Here is a 21494-nt window from a genome sequence, read left to right as displayed (position 1 = left end):
TTGTGGCCTATTTGCACATTGGATAAACAAAGTTTTATGTTATAACTAACGAAGATATTTTGCTTCATGCATGATTGGGATGTGGACAAAATACTACTCCTACCCTCTCATTTCAAGCGGCGTTAGTTTGATTAGGGACAAAGTTTTAAGAAAATTAAAAGATTTGAAAATTTGTAATCACTAAGTTAAAAGGACAGATTAAGTTAAATTTGTGCAGATCAAAATAAGTTGAGTTAATAAATGGCGGTCCTGGACTAAATTTGTACATGTCAAAATGAGCTAATATGTTATGAATATTGGATTAAAAAGTGGGTCATAATACAAACCGTCCAACTTTTACTAAGTTTCAATTTCTTTCTTTGCTCTTTTATAAGATTTTGAGTACGAGATAAACTTTTTTCCTTTATTATTACTATACACAACATATCAAATAAAAAAATTGTCAAAGGATTCACGGGTCAATTGGATTACTTGATTGGTCAAAATAGACTAAGCCAATAGACTAAATCAATTACCCACCCAAAATTGAGCTAATTGGGTGGATCATGTCTTCATGAGCTAATTTTATCATATTTACTTGTAATTTAAAACAAAATATTATATATATATATATATATGGGGGTTTGGGAGTGTGTGGGGGGGGGAGGGGGTGTTTATAGCTTTTAAGTCATTTCACTAACGATAACATGAGATGTTATGCGAAGTCTTTAAACATTTTTAATTATACATGGGGAAGGAAAAGGAATATGAGGAGTGGGATTAGAATGTTTTAATTATGAAATAAAATCCTCACTAATAAGATAAGAGTTTGTGACTTTGTGTAGTCAATCAAATGAAATAGTAAGATTTTTTAGTGATTTAAATACTAAATATGGATTTAATTTAGACACTATTACGTATTCATGAAGATATTAAGCTCCTGCTTAGTCATAGATTTTGAACCGGAAACCTAAAAATTTGAGTATTTGAACTGTAATTATTTGAAATTTGAAGTTATGTTTAGATATGCATTTTTCTACGAAAGATTAGTGGTTATGTAAGCCCAAAATTCAACACTCGGGTTGCGGCCCAAAATTCTTTTGTCTGGACTAGACCTTGCATGTTCTAATCGTTTGGCCCATTAACCCACTCACATTTCAATTAAGTTCCGACTCGCCGTCGCCGGTCATCGACCCTGAAGAGATAATGAAGTTCACTGACTCGCCGGTGATCGATCTTAAAGTCCTCGATTCTCAGCTAGCTTTCCATCAAGACAATGGATCCATGCATGTCGGCACCAGCGTATGGCCCTGTTCACTAGTCCTCGTCAAGTTCGCCGAGCGGTGGCATCCTCAAACATGCGCCGTCACCCCAAATCCCTATTCTGACATCCTTAACTTTCAGAACAAGCGCGGCGTAGAGCTCGGAGCCGGCTGCGGAGTAGCAGCCATGGGGCTTTTCTTATTAGGTCTGAACAACGTCGTTATCACTGATATTGCTCCGGTTATGCCGGCCCTAAAACACAATCTTAAGCGAAACAAGCCTGTTTTGAAGAAGAGTTTGAAGACGGCGCAGTTGAATTGGTCCAATCAGGATCAGATAAAATCCCTCGGCCCGCCGTTTGATGTCGTCATCGCCGCCGATGTGGTGTACTTGGAGGAGACGGTGGGTCCGTTGCTGTCGGCTATGGATGCTTTGGTGGGAGAAAACGGTGTCGTTTTGTTGGGGTACCAGCTGAGATCTCCTGAGGCGCATGAGAAGTTCTGGGAGCTTTGTGGAGAGATGTTTGATGTCGAGAAGGTTCCACACGAGCATTTACATCCAGAGTACGCCTATGAGGAGACTGACGTTTATATTTTCAGGAAGAAGAAGAAACTATAGGACACTCCTTCGAAACTTTGTAATCTTAACAGGTGATTATTGACAAGCTCGACTTTTTTGTATGTGTGTTATTTTTCGTATTCTGCATTGGCGTGAGATCTTTTGTGTTAATTAAGATGTTTAGTGATGTTGAAATCGTTGAGTATTGTGATGAAATGGTTGAGATGGAGTGAATTGATAATGAAGATTCATATAGTAGACATCAACTAGCTTGGAATTTGTTGTTGTTGAGGAATCGAACTTTGTACTAGATACGCATACTTCTAGTGATACAAAAGAGCACTGTTCTCTCTATAAGAGTAACATATATTGTACAATCTTCCACAAGCATTGAGGAGAATAATAATATTGGTTGAAGGATTTAAGCTTTTTGTCTCTAAATAAGCTAATGAAGTGTCAGCTTCAACTTTCAAGTCTCAACTATTTTTCCTAAGAACTCCTTTACGAGATGGTGTTCTTGGTGCAAGAGCAATCACTTGTCCAGCTTAAACCCCTCAAAATAAACTGCTACTGCTGCTACTACTACTATACCTCAATCCCGAGCTAGTTGAGTTCGATTGTATGAATACTTTGTCATAAATGCAGCCTCTGCAACTTTCCATTGTAAACGATTGCCCCTGTTAAGGATTGGCGGCAGAGTTCTTGCCCTGATAAGTTAGATTTTTGTAAAAGACCCCTTTTTGCAACTGTACCTACTCTTATGGTGCCTTATTTGGCAACTTCTTATTTCATCATATCTGTTTTGCCTGTTTGCATTGGCATTGAAAATAACTTCCAACTAGTATGATTCCATTATATATATCTGAGATGTTAGTTACTAGACCAGAAAATAAAAACTTTACTAATATTGTTTACTAAGAATGTGAGAGACTCAGAGAATTGTTATTGTGTCCTGTTTACTTCTTCCTAGTTCCTTGTCAAATGTGGTCCTTCTTGCTGTAGATACAAGACCAACTTGTGTTGCAGTCCCAAAAAAAAGTAGCTATCTTCATTTGTGGGGTTTAGAACCCCTACATGTATGTTTGAATCCAATAGATATATACATGTAGGATGGGAAGGTGGTTCTTAACGTCCTCAATTACAGTTTGAGGTGAATTTATTTAGACTCTGCAATGTAAATTTGTGGTGTTATGCATTTTATTCTCCTATTTTTTTAAAAGTTGATATCTGAGAATGGGTACTGTTTTTTTCCAAGTTGGGGATAGCCCGTAGTATTATGCCAGAGCTCCTCACAGTCACCATAGACTTGACAAGAACTAACTTGATGTCCATAGGTTTACCTTGAATTTGCTACTTGATTATCTGCTAGGTAACAATGTAACAATGGTGAACCTGATTATATATCTACTAGGGAGGTCTTGATTTCTTTGGTTTAATCTTTTGGTCACCAGTTTGGAGTCGTCATTCCTTCTACTGCTTTGGAGAGTACAATATATCCTTTTTCTTTAAAGATCCTTGATTGAGTGATTCTTACACCATCTCAGTTCCAAAAGCATCGCCTGCACCTTCACATTGAAACTAGTACCTCTCTTGAACCGATCAAAAGAAGTAATACACTATGCCGTTAGTAGTTTTCCTTTTGAATCTCTTATGGTTCCTTCCTTTTTGGCAGGTTTCTCTAACGCTTCTTTCTCCTTTAATATGAGAGGTTTCTTCCACTTGAATCTCTTAATTGTTAGTGATGTATCCTAATTCTCCACCCAAAGAGTTTCGTCCAATCCGTACAAAAAGGTACATGTGCCCAGGGAAATTGCTTGGGAATCGCCCTACCTGCATGATGCATACATGTGCTCAACAAGGCAATTGACTGTACACTTACCTTGTATATGAGGTTCGCACCTTTGTGTTTTCTCTGTTTTTTTCCCTTGCAACTAGCTTTCCTACTCTCCTAACAGATCAGGGCAGTTCAACTGAATAGTTGCACTTGGTAAAATATATCCCCACACAGTTAGTGGTGGCAAATGGGCAGGTTGAAAATGGGTCATATCCTAACCCACCCATATTCATGTGGGCTAAAAATGGGTTGGGTAAAACGGGTTGACCCTTTTTATGAACAAGTGAGAAACCATTCTATTTTTAGTGAAAACGGTATCACTCAAATAAGAAATGAGAACTATTTTGGTCAATAGAAAAACTTAGGAAAATGAAATCATGTCAAAAGCCGTTGCAGATAATTTAGCTTTGCTCAAGTGGTTGAGCCCTCTGCCATCAGCCAGTAAGGATAAGTACGAACACTATTGATTCTTCTAGGGGTGGTGGGAAAAAAGAGAAGATAAATTGTACTCACTCCATCTAACAAGTCTGATATGTGTTGTTGCAGAAAGGATCGTCTATCTAGTGTCCAACTGCAGAACACCAGGCAGGAAGATCGTCTCACATCACTGCTGGCTAAGTGGCTTCACCATGAGAAGCTGTTTGCATGCATATCATTTTAGTTGAAGACCTATATATATACGTATTCTGAGATATGGCTATTCTGCTGCGACAATAATTGGATAGCTATGGTTATAGCAGGCTTAACGATATCCTGATGCCAAAGGATACCAAGTACAATCATCAACTATGTAATATTTCACTCTTTGACAACCCTGTGCATAACCTATTTATGATGAAAATGCATGTCCCAGAGCTCAGTTTTATACACTATATCAACACAATTGTTCCCGAGTGCTATTTTGGGCCTTCAGTTTGTTATTTGCTTAAACTTTGCAATATCAGTGTACTTCAACTAGACTAGTACTTTATTTTACCAGTATATATATAAATAGAAATAAAGATCAGTACTAGTAAAAGAAAATAATGAACAGTGAGTTTATATATAGTTATCTTTGTACAGTTGAACTTTGATTAATTAGTTACTCTCCCAGTCAAGAGCCATGTACACTTATTTCTTCAGCCTAGCTCACTGTACAAAGTAAATACCATTAATAATACAGAAAATAACCACATCAAAAATATAAACATAAAACTAAAACTGAAAAATCACAAGAGAACTCTTCCTTATTCTTCCTAGTCCTCCTGTCCACCCTACTCTCTTGTTTCGATAACTTATTCAGTGTGACTGTCTCATCTAAAAGAAAAGGTCAGGGAATAAATGAAGCGTCAGGGAGATTATTGAAGTTTGGAAGACGAGGAGTAGTAGTCATCGTCGGATTATTATGTTCAAAAGATATGAGAGTAGTTGGATTGAAACATTGAACAAATTGAGATCCAACTTGACCATTAATACTTGTTCTAACTTGAGGAAGAGGAGGACAATTATTTTTGATGTTATTGTTACCACCACCACATTGTCTTGGTTGAGTTTGATAAAATACTTTTGAGACAACAAGTTCACCTTCTTTTTCATCTTCATCATCACCAAGATGATATTGATGCATTACCCAATTTGTTTTCTCAGGTTTTCTTTGTTTACCATAATTTGTATAGAGAACAAGTATTTTCTTGTGGCCTTTCACTTTGTTTTTTAACACAACTGGCCTAGTTTTGCCTGTTTTGTGCCATCTTGTTTCATTGCCTTGTATATCTGTGTGTACTTTTCTTCTTTTTCTTGTCCCTGTTGTATATGCTTTGGATGGTCTATGAAAGAAATGTCTAACTAAGCCATCTTTTGTCACTCCTGCATGCACCATCCATCAATAATCAACAACGACAACAACAACATATCCAATGTGATCTTATAATTGTGGTCGACTGAGAAAGGTGGAATTTACGCAAACTTTATCCCTAGAGATATTGACGATAGACCCTCGTCGTCTCAAGAAAACCGTTCATCAATAATAATCATAATCATCCCAAATTTAATTAAGTTATATACACATATAATATAATTTTTTCGTATTATATAATATCAATATAGTTTAACATGTGATAGTAAGGTAGTTACTTATCAATTTGAGTTATTATTTTTATATACATCATGAGATTAAGGAATTATTACACCATCTACATGTCACCTTTACATGTCGTACCAGATAACTTGACTTGTTTTTAAGATTGTCATTCTCATATTTAAAGAAGGATTATATATAGATATTCTTTGAGTGATCTGATAATATAAATAATTGCTTATATAAATAATGTATACAAATTAAGAAATTTGTCAATTTTACCAAGTGACGAATTACTAATACTTATTCTAAAATAATATGTAATTACCTTTTAAATGACCTGATTATGTATATATCTTTTTACTCCTTGATCACATTAAACTTAAACTCATTTGATAATCCAAGTAAGTGAAAGTGCATATCTTAAGGAAAACAAAACTTTATAATAACCTCATGATCAAAAAACCATGCATGAAAAAATTATATTGTCTGCTTATAGAAGATTTTGGACATCAAACTAAAAATCAATTCACAATAAATCAGTAGAAAGAAAAAAAAAACTCTCATTATTTGTCTGCTTATAGAAGATTTCATTCACAATAAGATAAATCAGCAGAAAGAAAAGAACTGAAAATTTGCACTTGTATATTCATAGTGAAACTATCTTATTAATTTGTTATCAACTCAAAATTTCTTGAATTAACTTTGTGATGTTATATAACACTATCCATGTATTAACTTGTTTCAGTAGATAACTTGTCTTATTTTTCCGGTTATTATCCACTTATATAATAAAGAATTACATGCACATATTTATCTTTAATTTTAGACGATCTAATAGTATAAAAGCCAGTTTACGATTTTAGTATATAAAAGTTAAACTCATTCAGAATGATATGTTTTGTTCCATCTTACAAAACACTTGAATTATCTACGAACTTTAATCCGTAGCTAACATAATTTTTAATATCTTGTCGTCAATTTTGTTGTTTAGCTACAAAATTTGTCTGTCGTAAAATGAATTACCTGGTAACTTTTCTGGATGAGTATAGCAAATCCCATTTTCTCCCTCTAATGTTTGAATAAATTCATCAATTAGTGGATGAAGTTTGTGTGCATCCAATTTCACTTTTGCCTCAAGATGTTCAAGAATCTCTTGATCACTTGGATCAAACTTCACCCCAGCTGGTAATCCTGGAAGATTATGAATCCCAGCCTATAATTAAATTAATTTTTTTCACAAAAAATAATAGAAATCATTAATCATGTTATATATATAATATAATAAATAACCAAAATCAAACAATAAATTAAATTAAAGAAAGAAAAAATTACTAACCTTTTCTTCATATTTGATCAAATGACCACAAGAAGGACAAGTCCTAATTATTTTTGTAACACTAGTAAGAGAGTCAATATTGATACAAGTCATTTCTTGATAATAATTAGAGAAAAATCTTTTCTTTTTTTTTTGCCACTATTGTTGACCAAGTACTATTACAAAAATAACAAAATTTGTAGAAGGAGAGACAAAGGGTTAAAAAGAAAAAAGAGGAAAAAGTAGCAACATCATGTTCTTCCCTCAACCTAATTGTTCATCAAAGTTGGGAAGGTATATTAATATTATTGAAATTCTACTTTTTGTATTCATCTTATAACACTTAAAGATTAAAATTAGATGTAAAAAGTTGAGTAATATAATTAGCTAGTATTAGTAGTACCAAAGATGGAAAAATAAAATTCAAAAAAGGAAGTGTTTGCTTGGGATTCACTTCTTCTTTTAGCTCATTTAAGTAAGGATGCTTCATGTGGAATAAATGTATATCTTTGTGAAGAAGAACCAAAAGGGTATATTTTAATTGATTATTTCATTGACAAGGAACATTTTAATAAAGACAGTTTACCATGTATTGGTAAAAATAAAATTTTAAAAAAGGAAGAACAAAAAAAGAGCAAAATTTAAACACTACTAAAAATTTACTCCCTCCGTCTCATTTATATGAGTTAGTTTGATTTGGCACGGAGTTTAAGAAATAAAGAAAACATTTTGAAACTTCTGGTCTAAAATGAGTCACAAATATTTATGTGGCTAGAAATCATTTCATTAAAGGTAAAATGACATTTTGAAGTTGAATTGTTACTAAATATAGAAGGCATCAATATGTCATTCTTGTTGGGACGGGATAAAAAAGAAAGTAAGTCATATAAATTGGGACAAGTAGAGTATTATTTTCCACAAAAATTTCCCACTGGAAAATATTCGGTGGCTATTTGCATAAATATTTTGATTGAATCGGTGAGAAAGAAAAATTAGTAATGCTTTTATGCGGAAAAATTAGAAAATATTCCACTATTTAAGTGAGAATTTATTTTTCATCATGCATTTTTTCAGTGAGCTTGAATGTAAAAAATCATGTTTTATAGCATAAATTTCTCGTTGATTCGCCATAGAATTTTTTTTATGTTTATTGTGAAACTACTTGAGTGTAAATAAGGCAACCTAGTATTAGCTCCTTCAACCCCCTCCCCCACCCCACCCCCCACCCACACAGAGTTAGTTACAGTTCTAATGTCACCCTAGAGTGTACACAAAGACAAAACAATTTTGGTTAGAACAGAAACAAAAATAAGAGGAACTTTAACATCCACCAATAATGACATTGCTTCACTTAAACTTCTCATGCAATGCAAGAGATAAAAGACGGAGTCAGAATTTAAATTTTATGAGTTTTAAATTTTAAAATAACGACTAGCGATATCAAATGTAGGTTAATTGAGTTTGAGTTTTAAAAAAAACTGTACATATCTAATGCTATTGAGTTCGATCAAATATGTAGGTACATAAGTAACCTTTTAGCTCCGCACCTCCACAGAGAAAGCTTTACGACAGAAGCAAAAGTGGATCTAGAGTGCGTTCTGATGGGTACAACTGAATTTATTATATTCATCTCGAGTTTTATATGTATAATATGATCACACTAACTAGCTAATTAGTTCGTCTCAAATACACATTATTATTATTATTATTATTATTTTAAAATGGTTTCTCCACCAAACAAGCTTTTTAATATTTTTTTTGTGTTGAAACATTATTTTCATCACTGATAATTAATATATTAAGAGAAACTAATGTTCTGAATTTCCTATCTAGTCAAAAATCCTTATATAAAACGAGACAAAAGGAATAATATTTCTGTTTTAGATTCTTAGTGATCGAATTGTATGATATTTCGAACTAGGATAATGGTAGTTTAACCTTATCTTATATATTTCATTCAAAAGTTTTATAAAGAGTTTTGCATTTTCTGGTTGCTGAATTTACTATCCAAATTTGTCAAATCTAAAGTTGTTGGCTTTGTACCAAACGGTCACAATAATTGTCATATCATTTGTGTAGATTATAATAACATTTTACTATAACAATGCTAAGTATATTTTGGAATCGATTTTTTCATGGTATGTAATGTTATATGTTTTATATAATAGCATGTCATTATAGCAGTCAAAAAATATCTAGATAAATAACGTTATTATATAAAGATTTGAGTGTATAAAAATTAAAGATATCGATCTATGATCGAACCACCGATTTCCTTTTTTTTTTTTTTTCTTGTAGTTATGGAAAACATAGATTCTTAAAGTGTTCCTCAACACTTGAACTATTATTCAGAACCAAACTTTTGTAATCTTGAAGATTTTGGACATGTGATAATTAAGAACAATAATAATTCTCCACTTATAGCTTCATCAGTCATCACACAATAAGCCAAAAAGAAGTACAAATAAAAATAAAATAAAACCTAAAAAGTCTTCAAGTGAATCTCCAACCCCACCCCACCCCACCTAAAATGAGATTAGGGGCGAAGTCACAATAAAAGTTACGAGTTTGACAGAATTAAATAATTTTAAATTAAATTATATATTTATAGTAAAATCCCATAGTATATATAATAATTTATTCTTAAAAAATTATAATTCAAAATTCATAAATTAAAAATGTTAAATCCGCCTACGGACTCAAAAAGAGAGAAGAGAGGGAAAAGAAGCAATTAAATAGTGATGAATGATTATCTTAAAGGGTAGATGGTGATTTGCAAGAAAGTTTAATTAATAATCAACTTTTTAGCAAGCATGATTACTTAATTATTTTTCATAATCTATTTTTCTTTTTGAACACGAGCTAGTTTTTTAGAGCCTGTTATGATAAACTGCGAACCTATGTATTTATTTATTTCATATTTAGACATTTTATCAAAATTTTAATATCAATTTAAACCTTTGTTATTGTAAAACTAAAATCTTTACCAACAAATTGATTGCCTAAATATAAAATTCAATAAAAAGACCTTAAGACTCACTCGATGAAATTCATATGTATTCTTTTAATTTATTACTCATTTATATAATCGCTTCAACCTTTTGATGTGCAAAATGAAACTGTTTAAAATCATATTATTATTTTTACAGTTCTTATATATTTTCATTTATAGGCCAATAAACTATGCATTATAGCAAATTATTAATTCAAAATAAATGATATAGATACAGTTTAATTTAATTCTGATTCGCAACAAACTTCTTGCTATTCGTCTCTCTTCCCTCTCTCTGGTATCTCGCTCGTCACTCTCCTCTTTTTTAGCCTTCTCTCGCTCGCCTCTCCCACTTTATACAAACACAAATGTATAATTTGTGTTTGTATAAAGCGAGAGAGATTGTATATACAAATATAAATGTGTATCTCTCTGTCCTATACATTTATAATTATACAAATACAAATATTTCTCTGTCCAGTTCTTTTTTGCCTTTTTATCTCCCTCGCTTTATACAAACACAAATTATACAAAATACAACGTATAAATTGTGTTTGTATAAAGCGAGAGAGAGATTTCATATACAAATACAAATGTTTTAACTCGATTCAATTATATACGAATTCAAATTTTATGTAGATATACAAACACAATCATTGATACATATACATAGTAGTTACATATATACAATTCACTTCTCTCCACTCTCTGCCCTCTCTCCTCTCTCCTCTCTCTCCCAATCTCGCTCGCCACTCTAGCCTAACACAAAGAACATATACACACACAAACACAATTTTCATACCATCACTGCAAATTTTATACAAATTCGATACTCCATAGCAAACATAATTTGGCTATGAAGCGCAAATAGCAAAATTGTAGCTATAGAGCGCTAATATGATTTTTATGTTTGTTATTTCTAAAATTTACTTTTCTTATAATATATAACTTTCATGTGAAGTGAACTGAAAGCTAAGCTCCAAGTAACCTGTACAGCCAAAAATGAATTGGGCCGTAACCTACAATTTTTTTGGGCCGAAGGAATAGTAAAATTTGCAAAAATAGGATATTACACGTGTGAACTTGAACTTTTGACCCTTACTTACCAATATCGAGTTAGCCATTGTCCCTTATCTATGGAAGTACTGAGTACGTCTATTTCGATTCCTTAAATATATTTTGAGCATCGTTAGTCTTTTGCAATTGCTTAAGTGCAGCACATTTGATCGATCCAACTAATAGAATTTGTTTTAATAAAATCAACAAAATTATACAAAGATATTTTATACATTTCACTATATACAACTTAAATTCTGTCATTATAAACTTTATGGTCCCTCAATATTGCAATCCATGAATATCAAGTCACATAGTTGGAAGAAAATGAAATTATTTTCAATGTGTTTCTCAGTTCCCACTAGCTCAGGGCAAAATTCAAACCAAAAATTCCTTTCAGCCAATGATATTAACTTATTTAAACTACTCATGCTGCCTCAATAAATAATCATGTGTTCCTATTTTAATAATTGAACATCCCCACTCACTGTCACCAATTCTAAATATCTTTGAATTCTTCTTCTCAAAACACAATTTAGTCAAACCACACAAGTCCACATAATTTATCAATGTCATTGAAAAACTGGTGCTTTGTCTGTATATTTACTTCTAAAGGCCCCAGCTCAGTGAATGATGGACAGCAAAGTAGGACCTAAGTTTAACAAACTTAATCAAAGGCATTAGTTAAGAATACTTACAACTTTCAGTACCCACCCCATCTGTGTTGCGGTAGGCTGACAGCTAGCGTAAAATTTGTTAATTCATGATGAATCCTCGTAATATAGATTCATAAAGGGTTGTAGAATTCAAAGAGTACAATATGCTTAATTCTTGAAAAAGACTACTAATTTTTCATTATGCAGATTCTTCCTTGCCAATTCTTGACAAGAAACACTCCTGCTCTATTACTTGATCTAATATATTAACTAGACTGACTTTGGAAAGTGAGGGGAAAGTTTACCATTCTTGTTTTCCATTTCTGGCACATTATAAGGAGCTGATTCTTGGAGCATTTTCACCACTCTGTGCATTGAGGGGCGATTAGCTGGAGTTTGGTTAAGACAACGTAGACCAACATCAAGAACCTTGCATATATGTTCTTTGAAGCTGGAGTTTAGATTTGGGTCGAGCAACTGATCAACTCCTTTCTCGTTCAACGTCGTGTGTACCCAAGTAGCTAGATCTTTCTCCCCGAATTCTGGACTGACTGGTCTTTTGCCTGTCACCAGCTCCAAAATGACCACTCCAAAGCTATATATGTCACTTTTTTCATTCACATGAAGAGTATATGCATACTCTGCAATCAATGAATTTCACTTATGTTAGTTTTGGCTACTTTAAAATGAAATTGCAATCTTTCCAAAAATATAAGCTAGATGTGCCAATATATCGGTAAAAATGACTAAAGCCAGTGATATAGTTTGGACAAATCAATACCTGGTGCAATGTAACCACAGGAACCAGCAATTACAGACATGGATTCAACGTCACCTTTGCTGTCTGCTTTAACAATTTTTGCCACACCAAAATCTGAAATTTTGGCCCGAAACTCATCATCCAGCAATATGTTGTTTGACTTAACATCACGGTGAACAATTGGAGGAACACAACCATGGTGCAAATAAGAAAGCCCCTCAGCAGCATCTAAAGCGATCTTGAACCTCAACGGCCAATCCAACAATTTGGCCTTGCAACTGTGCAGCAAATCGCCCAAACTTCCATTTGGCATGTACTCATATACCAAGAGCTTGCTATCCCCAGTAACGCAACAGCACCACAATCTCACAATATTCTTGTGCCTAATTTTACCCAGAGTTTCAACTTCAATTTCAAACTCGTCTTTATCAGACTCAAGAGCACCATAAGGGGTTTCATCTTTAACTGTTCTCTCCCATAGCTTCTTGACAGCTACTGCCTCACCATTGCTTAGGACAGCTTTGTACACTCTTCCTGAAGCTCCATTGCCAATTACATTAGCTTCATCTAGGCCAACGGGTATTTCAAATTCACTAAATCCAAGCTTATGGAATGATGTCCACTTTGTCATAGTGTTTCCTTTCTTAATCTTCTTGAATTTCTGATACTTCCAAATGAACATAGCAATCCCGACAAGAAAAACGAAGCCAGCAACTGTATAGATAGCTCTCAAAGTCCATAAGTATCCTTCATGCTGTCCTCTACCTTTGGTAGGACAAAGACCAGCAACACCTTGACACAAACCTGGATTACCTCGAAAGCTGTCTCTATAAACACCCTTATCAAAAACTGCAGGAATCATCCCTGACAGCTGATTATTAGACAAATTTAGCTTATTAAGCTTCAAGCTTTGCAGACTGAGTGGGATTTCCCCTGAGAAGTAATTCCCAGAAAGATCAAGATAATTAAGCACTGGCAAAGTCCCAATTTCCTCCGGAATTTCCCCAGAAAATCCATTGTTTGCCAAGTCAAGCTCACTGAGTTGCTTCATTGTGTGAATTCCGAAGGGGATTTTCCCTGATAGCTCATTGAAACTAAGATCAAGGGTACCTAACTGCCCTAGCTGCACTAATGTGTCTGGAAGTTCTCCCGTTAGCTCATTATGACTCGCAGAAAACTCAACTAAGTTCTTCAACTTTCCTACTTCACTAGGTATAACCCCTGAGAATTTGTTTCTTGATATTTGTAGGTTAGACAAATTTTTGGCACCAGAAATCATGTGTGATATATTTCCTGAAAATGCATTGCCAAAAAGGTCTAAGAGATAAACCTGAGGCAAACTCCAAAACTCAGTTGGGACTTCCCCGAATAGCTTATTATCCCGAAACCTGACCCTAAGTAAACTCCGGCAGTTGCCAAGACTAGCCGGAATACTCCCAGAGAACGAATTATATATCACTATAAGATCCTCTAAAGCTCCCATCTCACACAAACTTTCAGGAATTTTACCAGAAAATGTATTGTATGAAACATCAAGATACTGTAAAGCCGAGTTCTTCCCCAGTTCACTAGGCAATGAACCAGAAAATCTGTTAGAGAATAACTTAAGCTCATACAGATTCGGAGAGTTAGCTATACTTTCTGGAAGAAACCCCTCAAATTGATTCTCAAATAAATTGAGTGACTCAAGTGGCAACTCACACAACTCATCAGGAATAGTCCCATTTAACTTGTTAGTCGACACATCGAATCTTCTCAACCTGGTCAAGTTAGACCATCCCGAAGGCAATTCTCCGGTGAGGGAATTATTGTAGAGCTCAATTTGAACAATACTATTAAGTTGGAAAATTGCACTTGGTATTGACCCAACCAGTCCATTATTGGACACATCAAAATTAGTCAATCGACTCAATTTCTCAATACTTTTTGGAATTGAACCAACAAGATTACACATACTTAGCCATAATGTCTCAAGATTCGTCAAGTTACCGAGTTCAGGAGGAAACTGACTCGGCGCAAAAGGGTTGTAAGCAAGTTCAAGTGTCTTGAGACTCGTTACATTACCTAATGCAGGAGGAACTTCACCAGTAAGAATGTTCTCAGTCAGAATAAGAGTCTCCAGTTGCCTGAATCTTCCGAAACTTGCCGGAATATTCCCCGAAAAATAGCATCCACTAAGATCAAGGTACCTGCAATAAAAGATCATAATATACTAATGAAACAACAAGAATAACAAAATCTGCAATAAAAGATCATAATATTCATTTCGTTCCATCTGCATTTTTATTCAAACAATCAATAATTTAGAGTTACTATAACACCAACAAGCAAATCCATACGGGTTATGTTGGTTCAGCTAAATCATTGCTTACAGCCCCTTCCCCGCAGCTTGCTAACGTGAGATGTTTTGTGCACTGGACTGTCTTTTTCTACACATACCATGTTATATACACTAACTATAGATCTTATATTCACCCTTAAAACAGACCCAAATACGCATATATGGCTAAATGTAAGTCCCAATTAGTTGATATTTTTCGAAAAATTGAAAGGAAAAAAAACAGGGGAAATGCAAAATTGAGGTTCAAACTGAGTTACCTGAGGTAAGGAAGATCGGAAATAGTGTCGGGGATAGTTCCACCGATGAGATTCTGAGAAAGGTCAAGGTACGTGAGGCTACGGCATTCAGAAATAGAAACCGGAAGAGTAGAATTAATAAGATTATTCGAAAGCGAGAGTGACGAAAGCGAAGTAAGATGGCAGAGGAAGACCGGAAAGGTTCCGGCGAGAGAAGCACCGGAGAGGTTAACAGCGACGACGGAAGGAGAATCTCCGGCGTCATTACAGGTGACACCTGTCCAGTTACATGGGGTAGGATCATTTTCATACCAAGTAGAAAATACCCCTTGATCTGAGCTTGACAAAGAGTGTTTCAGTTTTTGTAGATACAACCCATCTTGATTTAAAGCAAAAATCAAAGGGAATGTACTCAGAAAGAAGAGTAATAGTTTCATTTGCATGGTTTTTCATGCACAGGAAGAAGATACAGAGATTTTTCTGTAATAATGGTGAAATGGGTGTTTGCTGAGCTTGTTAAAATAGTGTAAGCTTTGAAGGATGAAAAATGGCGAGAAAAAAATGGTGTTATGTGGGACGATGAGGGTCGGTTTAATGTGGACAAATAGTCCAACTTGTCTATTTGTGATGTGATAAGTGTTTTCCCGCTATTATCGATGACAGCTCTCGTATCCGTCTGACTTCAAAACGGACACTTTTTGAACATCATATACCAAAAGGATCTTCTCTACAATATAGATCAAAATGGATAATTCGCCCTTCTGATCGAGACTCCTTGTGTCTAGGAGAATCCCTTTTGATATGTGATGCTTAAAAAGTGTCATTTCGAGCTGGACTCACTAACAATCAGAGGCGGATCAGACCCACAGTTATATGTAGGATTGTACGTGCACCTTGATCTCATGAGTGGTTCATTTAGTATTAATTAACAGTGCACTCATGAGGAGTATAAGATTGTCCTTGTGCTGTAGCTACAAGTTGAAGGAACCAATCATGAGACCAAGGTTTAAATTCAGCTAGAGTTCTATTTCTTTATTTTTATTTTAAGTTTGTTGATGCACTCGAAGTAGAATAGTATTTTTGTGCTTAGTATCCATAAGTTTTTACCCTATAAGTAACTAAAACTTTGTGCTTAGTATCCATAAGTTTGTGCTTAGTACTCATATAGAGAGGCGGAGTTAATGGAGGGAAACTGATTCATCTAAACTTCTCTTTTCAAAAAATTAGGATATCTACATATATGTCGAATCTCTCCAACTTTTTGGTAGGTTTATTTTGAATTTTCTTAATAAAAGTATTGACTTCATCACTATTATATGATCAAAACAAAAAGGGGGAAAAGTCTAAAATATATTTGAACTTTGATTAAAATTTTTGTAATAATCTCAAACTTTGGGCAGAATCTATTACCCGTACTATTTAATAGTATATTTTAAAGATATATAAATATCTAACTGGATACGTTACTATTTATAATGATGCAATATTTATGATGTCCACGTGAGCACATATATATCTTTAAAATACACTATTAAACAATGCAGGGATAATAGGTCATGCCCAAAGTTTGTAATTATTACAACAATTCGGTCAAAGTTCGAATATATTCGAATCCTTTTCCCAAACAAAAATAAGTAAATTATAGTAAGAGATATATACCGTTACGACTATTGTTTTGAAACTTGAAAGGGATATTTTGAAAATTACAGAAGTTATTAGGCATATAGTTGATTTGGACTTGGTGATTAATTAAAGAAAAAAGACTTATAATAAGCTTTTGTGTTTTTTACTAAATAAGCAACAAAACAAGTTACAATTTGGTCAAATAAACTTTATAAATTTATACCCAATACCTCTTTGCTCTTACAAATTATATTGACTCAACTTAAGAATATTTAGAAAAAAGCAAAATTCCTTTATTTCGCAAATGGAATTAGATGACATAAGATTCAGTTTCTTTTGGCTTTGGGAATGGGAAGAAATGGAAACATTGTTTTTCCCTATGTCAAAATGAAACATCTCGTTTTTATATAAGGATCAGGTAAAATAAAATGAAAGTAGCAAAAATATGGTTAGTGACTTAAGGGGTATGTTTGATTAGGAACAATTTATCTTGAAGTAAATTATTTCAGTATGTATATAAGATAATGCATCTCATCATCATGGTATAAATGAGGAGATAGATATAGTCCAAGAACTGACTTAATACCTTTAATCAAACGCAGAATAAATTAATCATGTATTTTATTTCAAAATTACCATATTTTATATCTCATACCAAATGACAGATATAAGAGCATTAAAATGAGCATGTAAGTGTAGTCAAATTTATAAGAAAATAAAGCACAGTATTGTTAGAAGAAATTTGGTGTATATGTGGGGACTCTTTGAACAAAAAAAAGTGAACTTTGAAATTTCAAAAGGAGAGCAGTCTTCCACAAAGACTCATTAGTTTACTTGTGTTTTCCCCATTTGTAGTAAATTAACCAATAATAATTAAACAATATATCTACATTTATTTTTTCAAAAGCAGTCAATTTTAACACAAAGTCCCAAAAATATTTGGTAAACCCTCAGAGTTTAGGGTTTTCCTGGACGACATAATACATACATGTGCCTTTTAACTTGACTCATCTAATAAATATAAGTAGACATTTAAACTTGTATAAAATTGAACGAGTAGACACACGTGTTTTATATATGCTGAGTGAATTTTTAAACGACCTACCATTAATCTTCCATGTTCGTATTACTCAAAAGTCGAATAAATTTGGTAGAGAGGCTGCTAAATTAATTTGAATTTTGAGGTAAAAAAAAAAAGTTAAAATTGGAAATCGAAGTAATGAAAGACTAAAACCAAACAATATTTAATAATTTGAGTCTTGTCACACATGGTCCAGTTTGATAATCCAATTGTTTGGGGATCAGAATATGGACCATATATTAATATGAAAAAAAAGTTTATGACTCTCTATCAAAACAAAGCTGCTATATATATGTACTGACTGTTTTTTTTTTTAATTTATAAGCGTGCAAATATATATTAGGTCAAAGATTCCAAGATAGTGAATTTGTGACTCACTCCGCAGTGGAACAAAGAATATTCAGAACTATAGGTTGCTCGAATTCTTCAAACATATTGACGGGTGAATCGAATATCAAAGGTAGTTGATACTATATTTTTATAAAGTTCGAGCAATATTTATAGCCATTGGGATTACGGGCACCACACAAACTCGAGGAGTCAGTCCATGACATTTTCCTAACTAAAACGCTAGACTATATATAGATACATGCGTCTATGCACGGAGCTAATTAATGTATATGTACAATGTATTGCGTGTTTACTATTGAACTTATGGGTTCGACAGAATTCAATAGCTTTAGTTCAAACGTTCTGTCTGAAATAAAAATTAGGAGTACTATAAATAAATATTTTTTTATAATTCAATATGCGATGGTTCCAAAATTCATAAACTTTTAAATCTTCGATTGTGCCTTCGGAAGTGAAAAAAAAATTGGCGGAGACAAGAAGTTCCAAGTACTAGTTCGTATGAATTCTAACATAATTGTAAAACCTTACCTTCAATTATTTATAAATTCTTTTCTTTGTACAAATATTTATAGGCAAAAAGGTTATCATAAATTATCTAAATTTCGATGCTTATTTCTTTTCTTTTAAAAAGAAAACTCCCTCTATTATTGATAGACAAAGTACACTCCTTCTATATATTTAAGATAATATTAGGGTATAAATTATGTACATACAACTTACCCAAAAAAGATACTCCATATGTCTCAACTTATGTAGCATAGTTCAAATTTTGAGAGTTAAACAGTCTAATTTTGTTTGTGAATTTGAAGATGGAAACTTTAAGTTTTTAAAAATAAAATTTACATACTTAAAAACTTGTACAAAGTAGCATAAGACAAAATAATTGATAATTCAAGACATAGGAAGAATTTACCGTCAAAAGAAAAACTTATTTAAATCTCAAAATTTGAAAGGTGTCACAAGCGCGCATAAAATCGTTGTGCAACAATCATTGACGCTCCTTTTTATTGACAAAACACACTATATTATAGTCTATTCTCGACCAAAACACTAAAAAATTGTACTAAATTCAACACATATATACTGTGGGATTGAGGTTAGGTGCTCACTTTACATATATAGACAGCTGAAATATTTGATTTTTGTGGCTGTTAAAACTTTTGTTATTTCAAAGTTCAACTCTTTGCCCTCAAGCGAAAATGACTATTGTCAAATTAATATAAACGGAATCCATAGTTAATATTTGTTCGCAGATAATATAAATTAAACAAAAAAGGATCAAATTAATATTACCCCCAACGTATTAAAAATGACTCATAAATGCCCTCAGTTATGAAACCGTAACCATAGAGTTAGAAGTAGAGAGTTTACCATCTAAGCAACCCTCGTCGCAAGCAATCTGAAACTTTTAGTTAAAAAGTGCCCATGAATAAGAAGAAGTAGAGGTGGAGCAGGCAATGTCTTATCTTAAGCTTATCAAAATTGGCTACAAGTTAAATGTTTTGAAAAATAGATGCTATAACTTAAATAGTACCATGAAAACTGACCACCACATGAAACTATTACTTAAAGATGGCCATTTGGCGCAATTCATCCACTTTCAGGCCCAATGGGTATGCAAGTCTAGGTCGGCCCACTACGATGCTGGATCATTTATGGGCTTTCTCTAATTCATACGTACTTCATTAGTCTGGAAAAAACACTTCTCCACGCAAGAAAAAAGAAATTACTTAAATAAGTTTTATATAAAGAATTCAATTAAGTTTTTAGAATTACCATAAAACGATGGGATGAGGTTGTTCCTTCCTTAATTAGAAGTCTTGAGTTTGAGCCATGAGTATGAAAAAATCATTGATAGAAAGCGCTACCCCCGAATGGGGCACTGCCCGACGCAAATTCGAATTAGTCGGACTCCAATGCGACACTCTGGATGAGAAAGCCCCCAAAAAGTCGGATGTTCCAAATGTACTTTTTGGCACAAACAATAAACTCAAAGTACTACTTATTAAATGTTTACCAAACATTTGAAATAGTTATTTTAAGTGGTTAATCCCTAATCTATACTACATGTTCAAAACATATATATAATTTCTCATTTTCTTAATATTTTCATTTCATTTATTCTTTTAAATTCTCCGACGTGCTATAGTTCACATGTGTTTGAGTAATATTTTAGTCGTAAGTGATCTATTATGTAAAACATTTAGAATATATTTAGAGACAATCTAATTTAATATCCTTGATTTGGTAATTTTTAATAAGTTACAAGTAACCTTAAATTCCAATTTTTAATTTGTTAAAGTTTCACAAATTATCAGAACTCATACAGGCCAAAAGTACGATAAGACATTTTCCTACAAAACAATCTTATGTTTGTTTTTTTCTCTTATCTTTTTGAAAAAGACAAGAAAACTATCTGAAAATATTTCAATAACATAATTATTATATTTGAATAGTCCATCAAGAAAATTTAGCTTTTCCAGACTATCAAATCTTTTTAACCTTATAATATTCATTTGTCAAAAATTATGTACTATATTTGTTCACCTCCTTTTAGATATGCATAATAATAACAGTTTCCATAATTTTCAATAAATATTTATACCTTGAATAATAACTCAAAAAAGAAGAAGAGGGAAATGGTCTGAAATATCCCTCAATTTTATAACTTAGAGTTGATACAATAAAAAATATATCCACTCTAAATCGCAAAATTAAAAAATATATAAAACTTTTTTTCTAAAAATAAATAGGAGTATATCATAACTCTTGATAGACTTGACACAAAGTAGGTGGTATGTACAAATTCCTTTTGTTCTTTTTCCTTTTGTTTCCAAAGTTCTTGAACATTTTAATTTTAATTTTAATTTTTTTTGGTTAACAACATTTTAATTTTTATTATATACTTGGATTTGTTCTAGTTTTAAGTTTTATATAATTTCATTTTGTTGAAGAGTCTAATGTTGTTGGTGCCATAATTGACTCCTGCTGAAAGTTACATGTACATAGGGGTGTTCACGGTTTGGTTTGGGTCGGTTATTGGTCAAAACCAAAACCAAACCAACTTAATCGGTTTTAAAATTATCAAAACCAAACCAAACCAAATATAATATACATTTATCGGTTTGGTTGTTTTCGGTTTTGGTTTGGTTTGGTTCGGTTATTCGATTATTAACCATACATAAAAATAAAAGAAACAATTCATTCAAAACGTGAAAAAAGTGACAACAATCCATTCAAACAAAAAAATAGTTAGAATGACTGGCATTATAGAACTTTCGATCATTGAATTTACTGAATAAAACTTCAAAATTCACTATCTTGGCATAGAAGGAAGAGACAATGACATTTTCAGTCCCACAAAGAATTTCCATAGACACTCATATACAT

General features: G+C 33.0%; 3 protein-coding genes across 3 annotated transcripts; 1 reads left to right on the top strand and 2 right to left on the bottom strand.

Annotated features, from left to right (window-relative positions):
- Positions 1-1086: 1086 nt before the first annotated feature.
- Positions 1087-4546, top strand: LOC102588470 (protein-lysine methyltransferase METTL21E). The gene is made up of 2 exons (XM_006348769.2): positions 1087-1892; positions 4181-4546. The coding sequence occupies exon 1, from the start codon at positions 1186-1188 to the stop codon at positions 1858-1860; it is 675 nt and encodes a 224-aa protein (XP_006348831.1). The 5' UTR covers positions 1087-1185; the 3' UTR covers positions 1861-1892; positions 4181-4546.
- Positions 4547-4644: 98 nt separating this feature from the next.
- Positions 4645-7416, bottom strand: LOC102578433 (NAC domain-containing protein 73). The gene is made up of 3 exons (XM_006348908.2): positions 7030-7416; positions 6717-6906; positions 4645-5479 (listed from the first exon to the last, which is right to left on the bottom strand). Exons 1-3 carry the CDS (start codon positions 7120-7122, stop codon positions 4944-4946), a joined length of 819 nt encoding a protein of 272 aa, XP_006348970.1. The 5' UTR covers positions 7123-7416; the 3' UTR covers positions 4645-4943.
- Positions 7417-11702: 4286 nt separating this feature from the next.
- LOC102588145 (receptor-like protein kinase HSL1) lies at positions 11703-15652 on the bottom strand. The gene is made up of 3 exons (XM_006348768.2): positions 15071-15652; positions 12494-14661; positions 11703-12353 (listed from the first exon to the last, which is right to left on the bottom strand). Exons 1-3 carry the CDS (start codon positions 15490-15492, stop codon positions 11983-11985), a joined length of 2961 nt encoding a protein of 986 aa, XP_006348830.1. The 5' UTR covers positions 15493-15652; the 3' UTR covers positions 11703-11982.
- Between the last annotated feature and the right edge of the window lie 5842 nt (positions 15653-21494).

The sequence above is a fragment of the Solanum tuberosum genome, unplaced genomic scaffold, assembly GCF_000226075.1.
Source record: "Solanum tuberosum cultivar DM 1-3 516 R44 unplaced genomic scaffold, SolTub_3.0 scf00102, whole genome shotgun sequence".
Lineage (NCBI taxonomy): Eukaryota > Viridiplantae > Streptophyta > Magnoliopsida > Solanales > Solanaceae > Solanum > Solanum tuberosum.
This window is presented reverse-complemented; position numbering and strand designations above follow the sequence as displayed.